General features: G+C 31.9%; 2 protein-coding genes across 3 annotated transcripts; one reads left to right on the top strand and one right to left on the bottom strand.

The window, feature by feature from the left end:
• Window positions 1-346: 346 nt before the first annotated feature.
• LOC128391249 (inactive CLIP domain-containing serine protease A8-like) lies at window positions 347-6,319 on the top strand. The gene is made up of 5 exons (XM_053351100.1): window positions 347-1,207; window positions 1,283-1,462; window positions 2,388-2,769; window positions 2,838-2,998; window positions 5,713-6,319. The coding sequence occupies exons 1-5, from the start codon at window positions 503-505 to the stop codon at window positions 5,923-5,925; spliced, it is 1,641 nt and encodes a 546-aa protein (XP_053207075.1). The 5' UTR covers window positions 347-502; the 3' UTR covers window positions 5,926-6,319.
• A 339-nt stretch (window positions 6,320-6,658) lies between these two features.
• On the bottom strand, window positions 6,659-7,889 carry LOC128391257 (uncharacterized). 2 transcript variants are annotated; one of them, XM_053351112.1, is made up of 4 exons: window positions 7,283-7,889; window positions 7,147-7,218; window positions 6,991-7,080; window positions 6,659-6,924 (listed from the first exon to the last, which is right to left on the bottom strand). In XM_053351112.1, exons 1-4 carry the CDS (start codon window positions 7,445-7,447, stop codon window positions 6,868-6,870), a joined length of 384 nt encoding a protein of 127 aa, XP_053207087.1. In that variant the 5' UTR covers window positions 7,448-7,889; the 3' UTR covers window positions 6,659-6,867. The 2 variants fall into 2 exon arrangements, with proteins under 2 accessions (XP_053207087.1, XP_053207085.1); XM_053351110.1 differs by having other exon boundaries at window positions 6,659-7,080.
• Window positions 7,890-9,616: the final 1,727 nt, after the last annotated feature.

Here is a 9,616-nt window from a genome sequence, read left to right as displayed (position 1 = left end):
CCAACTTTATGAATTCTCAAGCTTATTTCAGGTAAACTAGTCAACAAAATAATAACATTGACAATGAATTTACCTGCGATGCTTTGATGATAATGAGATGGGGATGTTAATGATGATTGACGTTACAATGAAGTCTGATTGAAATGATAAGTGTTGATGATTTTGTCAGAAGTTTTTTTTGTGTGAATTTTTCATTCCATATATTAAACCCTAAGGTAAGATGATGGTGTTGTTTGTAATGATGGTGATAGAGATAAATTTACCTGTAAATGTCCTTGAGAGTTTTCATTGACCATGAAAATAGCCTTTCTTTGTTGTCTTCATCACTACTCTTGTTTAAAGAGAGTGAGTCTCCTTTTTAGAAGTGGACATTCAACATTATCTTAATAATCTTGACCAGCAAAGAGTGAAAACTTTTCAACAGAAAACAAAAAATAGGCTTGAATATAAACCTTTTAGGTTTGTTTGTTTTACTTTATTTTACTGACCACTGCTGCTTATTATGGGTCAACTTTTGTTTTCTGTTCTTTTCATCGTTTACTTTTTGACCGTCCAAGCGAATAGACCTTTGAAAAATGTCAACACCAATGGAACTGGACTGGAACCAAGAACCTTTGGTGTAAGTGCAGTTGGAGTTTTGTCAACAATTTTTACTGATGCCGGAGTTAAGCCATGTAAACCATGTCAGAACCAAGAGCAACATCGTCCAAGACCCAATCACCACCCACCACCATCGCCTTTGCATCCTCCACCTCCGCCGCCATCACATGGACACTATGAACCTCCAAAAGGACCTCCAAGTGAACCTTATGAACCCATTGAATCAAATGTTTATGTTCAACCACCGATCGAACCTGTGAGACCAGTGAAACCTCATCCACCCCGAAAACCTCATTTACCAATCCCAATTGTCGAGGAACCAGAATGCAATAAGAAACCTACATGTCCAAATCGTCCATCTAAGCATTTACCAGAAGATCTGGTTGAACCAATTAAGCATATTGAACCTCCATATCAACCACCACCACCTCCACCTCACAAGAAACCCGCTCCACCAGAAGAGTCTTACCCTGAAGACGACGGACAAGAAGAGTATGGGTGCATTTGTGTTCCTTATTACCAATGTGATAATGGCCGCATAGTTGACGATGGAGCGGGAATAATTGACCCTCGAATCAAGGAACCACCAAAAAAAGAGCTTCCTCTGGTAAAGAATCACTTTTTCTCCTCCACTTATTCCCAATGAATTTCAATTCTTTAACATGATCATTATTACTTTCAGGATGGACGATATAAGCCCCCTTATTGTGGTACCTTCCATGTTTGTTGTTCCGATCCGGAAACAGTATCTCAGGTTCCTTATACTCATAAATGTGGAATTCGTAATCCAAGTGGAATCAATAGACGAATTTTAGTTCCAAGTTCCAAAGGTGAATCTGATTTCGGTGAATGGCCATGGCAGGTAAGATCATAACCTTCCTAATTAAGCTTCAAATTAACTCTAAAAGTTTAATTAGCTAAATGACAAACTAAATTTGTTCAGGTGAATGCTAAATGTTTCACTGTAACGGAAGTTAATCATTTCGATTATTTTTACAAAATTTCACAAAAATTATCCCAAAGATCAAGTTAATCAGTATTCCAAATATAATCTGTTAATTCATATTAATAGCATGATAATGGTGAACCAAATTAATTTGTAATGAATTCAAGGTTAATGATTTTGATAACAGGAAACTTGAGAGCATCAATATCATGGTTGAAATTAGGCTGAATAAATATTAGAAAGTTATTATTAACCATGTTGACAGAATGAAGGAAGGAAAAAGTTGAGAAAAAAAAGTTACCCTGAACTCTCAGCCCCAAATGATTCATTAGCATGATAATAGTCTCTGAACTTTTTATCAACTAATTATAATTGAAAGTTGAAACTTACCTTTAATTGAAATGAAACTCTCAATGAAAATATTATGAATTTGAAGCAGAATTTTGCTATGAAAAGGTAAACATGATCTCTATTAGAATGATTCTGAAAGGAAATTGTGATTCTTGTTATCATTGATCAAATGATTTCGTTTATATTGAGTAACATGCAATTTCCCCTGAAGGAAGACCGATAATGAGAATAGATTCTTTTTTTTTCATGGTGATGAACTTCATTCTGAGTTTTTCTTTTACATGATTGAAACTTGGCTAATAACCTGTTTCTTACATCATAAGGATAACAATTAACTACGTCAAGGAGAAAATAGTTCCAAGGTTTCAGAATGTGAATTCAAAGTGTTCATGGGAAAAAATGGCTTCTTTTTTCATCTCTTTTCTCTTTTCAATCTTATGAGTTTCTTTTCTTTTCTTTTCTTTTTATCACCATCTTTCTCTTTTTCTAGGTAGCAGTTCTGAAAATCGAACGAGATTTGAACATGTTCCAATGTGGTGGAACTTTAATCGATTCTCAGCACGTTCTGACGGTTGCTCATTGTATTAAACCTTTTGTCACTGAATCAGGTTCTTGTGAGTTGAAGGTTCGTCTCGGTGAATGGGATACTCAGAAAACTACTGAATTCTTACCCCATGAGGATTACCAAGTAGCCAGTGTTTACATTCATCCTAAATTCAATCCCAATAATCTTTGGAATGACATCGCCATCATGAAACTATCTAAACCCGTTACATTCAAGCCAAACATTGATACTATTTGCTTACCAACACCCGATGAAGTTTTCGATGGTCAAAATTGTGTCACAACGGGTTGGGGTAAAAACGCTTACAGTTAAGTCGATTGGTCATTGTAACCTTTCAACCTTTGATATCTAATGTAGTAATTTTCATTTTTTTAGAGGGTGGACACTATTCAAATATACTGAAAGAGGTCAGTTTACCGGTCATCCCTAACTATGAGTGCCAAAAAACACTCAGACGGACTCGATTAGGCGGTAGATTCCGTCTTCATGAAAGCTTCATGTGTGCCGGCGGAGAGGAAGGTAGAGATTCGTGTAAAGTAAGTTGAAACAATTAGTTGATTCTCTTTTAATTTTCTAAAGTTACATCGAAAAATTAACCGAGAAAATCAGATTATTACAGATTACTTATTATCAATATAATTGAAAATTTTTCCATGCAATTAGAAAAATAATCAACTAATTTGATTATTGATGGTCAATTAGTTTGTGCTTGATATAAGTGAGACAATTAATTCAGATTAATCAATTATTAGATGAAAAGGAAAATCGATATGGATTAAATCTGAACCCGAATGAAAAGTAGAGTAAAATTAATTACTTTCCAATGGAACAATTTAGTAAAAAAAAGGAAGACAATAACAGTTAAATTGATCACAATTAGTGGATCATCACTGATTAAACCATTAGATTAAATTGGAAAAACATTGAACAATCTAAATTGTAATAACGTGAATTAAGTTAATGGTAAGATTGGTAAACTTTTCTAACCGAGTGTCAATTGTTGATAAAGTTTCATGTTCAATTATCATGAGATGTGTTTCAGCTGCTGAACTTTTTTCATGGTTTACAATTAAATTCAACCATGAAATAAATTGTATTGATCTAAAGGGATTGATTGTAATGGCTGATGAAAAGAAACAAACTATTAGATAAAGGTTTCTCTCTCTCTCTCTCTTTCATGGTAACTCATTAAATTTCAGTTCAGTTCAATTCAGTGTGAATCTATTCTCAATGTCCAAACAAAACATACCATGGTAGATACTCTGAAACGGAAATGGAGTAAAACGGAAGGAAGAGAAAATCTTTGACAAAAAAGATGCTAGAAAATAAGAATTGTCTTGTTACACTGAATTATGATCACGATCACCCTGAAAACTCAATCGGTGTGATAAATGATAACGATTATGATAGTTGATCCTCAAGGTTAGTAATCAAAATGATAGTTTACTGAACTTTTCAGAATTGAAATTCATGATAATCTACCTCTCTGTTTGTATATTAACATTATCGTTTGATTGGATTAGTTTGTTTTTAACGCATTGATAATAATCATAAATATCTATTAAATCCCCTGAAAGATTATCTCTGTTTTTACATGGTAATTTTGAGTGGGAAGTATAATGACATAATCGATACATTTTCATGATATTGAACTATTTTTCATGACAAGTATCACACAACTGAGATTATCTTTTCTTTAGACTAATCAGTAAACAATTTGTGTAAATTGAATTTCTTCCAACCCAATTAACTTAGATTCATGTTCAATTTTCTCATGTACATTAACAATAACGTTCATTTAAATGTTATTCAGATCAATTCAGCTGATGACAACCAACGATAACATGGGAAAATATCATGTATCGTTATTTTCGTAATCAATTATCAACCATTATTGCAAAATCTACTTCGATTTAGAATCGACACTTTTATATGTATATATAAATTCTGATATCGATTCGATATTTTTTCCTTCATTAGATTCAGCAAGATAAAAGCTGTGTGAATTCAGATTTTCAGCATGATGATTGGCATCGTTATCGTCAGTTCATGATATCATTTGAATACAATTCAACAAAATTATCCAATATTCATTGACACTTGATTATATTATTAATATTTGTGCTTGACATTGGCCTGAGGGGTTAAACTTGAATTGTTTAAACTATTGGGGAGAATTTTTTCCAAAAAAGAATCAGATTCTGACGGAATTGATGATTCCCATGCTATTTTCAAGGTCAATCATGTAATTATAATTATAATTAAAATGAAATATGTGATTCAACTGAACAGATTAGTAGTCATTATTTTCATGGAATTCAAATCAGTTAATTCAATTCAATAAATTACTGTTTGGGCTTCATGTTAATACTTTTTAATTTATGGTCTGATGATCATGTTTAACTATTAATTAGATGAAAGGTTTGACTAAATTGTTGTAATATCGATATTGTAATCAAATAATCATTACCATTGACCTACGACCATTAAGCTTCAATCATCAAGTTAATTGTGATAAAAAGTGATTAGTATTGCTCTTGGAATAAGAATTAGTTTAATTCATTATTGTTTCAATTAGTGTTTGTGTTGAAAAATTTACAATCCAATCAATTAATTATTAATACAAGGTAACAATTGAGAGTAAATCTTTTCGGTGTAACAATTAGTTAGATTGAGATTATTGATTACTCAAAAAAAAGGGAGAAGGTTTTAATTGTTATTCATTTAATTTGATTTAGTTTCGATTCTGATCAATCTTAGACAATAATTTAAATTCAGATCAATCAATTGATTGCTACCAATTTGACATCTATCACAATTTATTAATAATAACTTTCAATCATCAATCGACAATTTAAAATCAATACTGATGTTTATCTTTATAATTTGATTACATTGATTGTTATCTCCTTAAAAACAGTCAATATATTGATGGATTATCATTTACCCTGAGGCGATTGACTGATTTTCCAGAATACAATAATTTAATATACACTTTATGATTGTTTTGATCAACAATCAATTTGAGATCAAATCTCAATCACTAAGTCATCAACTCTAATCTAAATTGACACAATCAAGATGATCACTGATCGATCAATTGATTAGCTTTTTTTGTGTGGCTTTTACATTTGCAATATTTACAATTTACTAATCATTTCCAATTGTTTCCATTAGAATCGATTGTTTCTCCTATGCATAAAACTAATCGATTGTCTGATTTTTGTTAATTGTCTTTTAATTTAACCAGGGAGACGGAGGTGGACCATTGGTTTGTTATCGTCCCGATGGAACCTACTCTTTGGCTGGAATAGTTTCATGGGGAATTGACTGTGGACAACAGGGTCACCCTGGTGTTTATGTGAAAGTACAAAAGTTTTTGGATTGGATCTCTGAAATGACCGGAAATGATGTTAAAAATTACTGGTCACCAGCATCGAGTTACCCAGCATCATCAACATGATAACCACCCACAGGGAATTGGAAATTCAATACTCAATAAACAAAACCGATGATTATAATAATATTGATTGAACTTTTCTCTCTCTTTTCTCATTTTCTCATTTTCTTGTTCCTTGTTTTTCAAACATGGTGATTCCATGTCCACATTCACACACAGTCAATGAATCAATCTTAAGCTTTCTTTCAATGTGTTGTGTCCACTTTAACTTTGGTCACAATCAATTTAAGGTCATTTCCAGACAATCTACTTACATTGATTAACTGTAAGTGGAACCTCAATGATTTAAACAGGAAAAGGAGAAAGAGCTTATCATGTACATTGTATCTCAATATCACCAACTCACAATTTTTATCCTTCTTTATGATTCCAATATATGATATCATCTTCCTCAGAATCTTATTCTGTATATTTATCTCTTTTTCTCTCTCGTAATCATCATAAACAATTTCCTATTGAATAGTTTTAGCTGAATTCACTAACGAAATGCTCACCACCAACGATTAGTTATCATTCATTTTAATTTTTTTTCCTCAGTCGCAGTTGATTGACTGAACTTAGATTGGAAAATTATTACAATCGGAAACACCATTTATCTTAACAAAAGATTCATGATTTTCTTGTGAATCGATTGAGATGTTTTCTTCTAATGTCAAGGTCAAGGTTAAAGTGAATAATTTCTCATCCATTTAACTTTCACAACGATAATCATGATTAAAGAAATTTCCTGATTAAATTGAGTTGTGATAACAATTCAATTCAATTATATTTGGAAAGAGATCTTAATGATAACAAATTGTTGATTAAATTGTGAACATACAATGAGAAGAGGATAACAGTTTATATTGTAATCAAAGCAAATCAATAACAATTAGATTATCACTTATCATGGGGATCAATTAGTACTTTAAATTATTAGGTTGATTTTCATTGATTCCAAGTTAATTATCGTCTCATATTGGCCACCATTAAGAGCAATATTGATGCATTTTCAGCAAAATACTGGTTGTAAATAATTTGGATGTTAATTGTTGACAATTTAGGGCTAATTAAAATGATTAAACTTACCAAAAGTAAGTGCCACATATCAAGTCTAAATGAATCTCCAACATAAAAACCAATTGATTTAGCGAGCATCAAATCCATAAGATGTAAGGCCTTTAATTTTCACAACAATTTAACTGTTAGTTAATCATTGAATTAAAACTGATAGTTAATTGTTACCTCAATTTTAAGTCGAGTGATTAAACAGCAATAACGTAATACCTGATGAAGTATTTTGTGTAGATTATCAATCTATTTATTACGATTAAGAGATGATGATTAAGATTACATAGTGATTTACTATTGGATTAATTACCTTACGTGAAAGTCGAGCTCTAGCAATTATATTTGGCAGAACAATTGATCCAGTGATTATCCCGGTAATTGCTACGTACCAAATATGAAAAGGTTCATCGGGTGGATCAATGAAAGAAACAAATAAACTCAAATCCATCAAGAACGAAGCGAGAAAAAATGACATGAAAGCGACCCAACGAGCTTCATGATTACCCTGAATTACCTGAATCGTTTTAACTGATTGATGAAAATATCAGAATTAATTTCATCATCGTTACAATTGTTATTTTAATTGGAATGATGATCAGAGACATTGAATTGAATTCCAATGTTATTAAAGATTATCAGTTGATTGTGTTTAATTGCCAATTGGATAATCCTTGACTGGTCAGCGGGTTCCAGTGTTCCAGTGGGTCCTATCTCATAAATCCAGAGGATTTATAAGTCTCATTGTCATTTTTAATTCGTCCACAGTTCAAAGGTAATTCAACAGTTAGAGTCTATTGCTTTTCTTCAATCAACTTCCTTCAACAAGAGAGTTTCTTTTTCTCAGCTGATCATATTTGTGCTAATTTAATGACCACTGGTTTGATTAATTGTGCTAATTAAATTTCTGTTCAATTCTATTTTTCGTAATGTAAGTTAATTAAAGAATCGTTTATGTTTAACTTGACATTGTTACTTAGTTTTCTCTTTTGGGTCCTTAATTGTTTGGTTTTTACTCTTATTTATTTAGATTAATCAAAATGGATTCCAATCTGATGCAAGAGAAAATCAGTTATGCCTTCACTTTGGGTTTACAGGTAAATCTAATTTGCTAATTAGCCTTTTCATTTATTTTCTTTAATTGTTCCTTTTGAATGTATTAGTCGTTCAATGGTTTTAACGGTTTGTTTTGTTTTTGTTTTCTCTCTTTTTTTTATTTCCATCTAATTGTTATAGTTTAACAACAAAGAGAATGCAACAGAGAGCGAATCTGGTGACAATTGTGATGAAAATTCTACAATTCAAATGAATCATGTTCCAGAACCATCTTTGGTTTACACGCTTAAAATGAAGCACAAAATTGATGGTGTTGATTGGAGAAGAAAATCGCTGGAAAATGTGAATGTTCAAGCATCCGATGGATTCAGTTTATTTTTCATGGATCATTGTTACGTCAAGTGACAGATTATTTTCTCCCTGTTTCTTTGTCCACTCCTGATGCTCCGATGGAAGATTTTTACTGCCCTTCGTTTAAAAAAGATGGACTTTTGGCCCTTTATGACCTTATTTACAAAGGATATGCGACGATACCTCGCAATATGGTAATTGATATTCTTATCCAATTAAGTGCAATAGATTCTACACTAATCAAACAAGAAATGTTCGAGAATCCCGATCCAAAGGATTCTGAACTTAAAAGTGAAAAATCAACAATTGTTGATAGAAATCAAATCAAAAAACGATTAACCTTCAAACAGCGAATGGCCCGATTGTTTTTATCTTATAACAAATTTCGACCCAAGAAGAAGCTCCAAATGAAACAGAAATGGAAAGTCACAACTATTCCCGAATCAAGTCAACCAATTATCGATTATCATGAACCAACACCATCATTACCAATCACATATCCACAATCATCCTCGCCATCATCATCACCATCACCATCACCGCATACATCGACTCCAATTAACCAAATGGAATTAATTAAAGAAGAAGAAGCTTCATTAGCTGTAAATATTGGAGCTTCTACATTGAACACTGATAATCAAATGGATTTAATTGAAGACGATGTAAATCTACAAAATGTTGAAGCTTCAACTTCGACCTCAAATAATCAAGTGGATTCAATTGAAGAAGAAATTTCGTCGGATGTAAATATTGGAACTTCTACATCAATCGGTAATAATCAAACGAATTTAATTGTTGATGGAAATCCACAAGATGTAAATGTTCAAGCTTCTACATCGACCACTGATAAACAGATAGATCTAAATGAGACAGAAGATGATACAATCGAGTTTCCAATAATACACGACAAATATTTACGTACATATACAGTGGACGAAAAGCAATATTACTATTATTTAATAGATAATGATTCTTATCAGAAGGTTACAAGTAAAGATTTAGCAGAAGGAGTAGAATCATTTATAGTTAAAAAAAGAAACCGCCGCAGTACCAAATTTTCATGTAGATATCACGTTAAATGTGAAGTTAAACCAACTCATAAAAAAACGATACTTGCTCAACACATTGCGCCATATTTTTATGGTGCAGTTTGCTTAACATGTAATCCTCCACAAATGCTCTCATGTTATGGAAATATTTATCGTCATATTCGTGGAGAACATATATCAAAGAAAACTAA

The sequence above is a fragment of the Panonychus citri genome, unplaced genomic scaffold (assembly GCF_014898815.1).
Source record: "Panonychus citri isolate SS breed McGregor unplaced genomic scaffold, ASM1489881v1 Contig00134, whole genome shotgun sequence".
In the NCBI taxonomy this organism is placed as follows: Eukaryota; Metazoa; Arthropoda; class Arachnida; order Trombidiformes; family Tetranychidae; genus Panonychus; species Panonychus citri.
The sequence above is the reverse complement of the archived record's forward strand: the minus strand, read 5'-3'. Positions and strand labels throughout refer to the sequence as shown.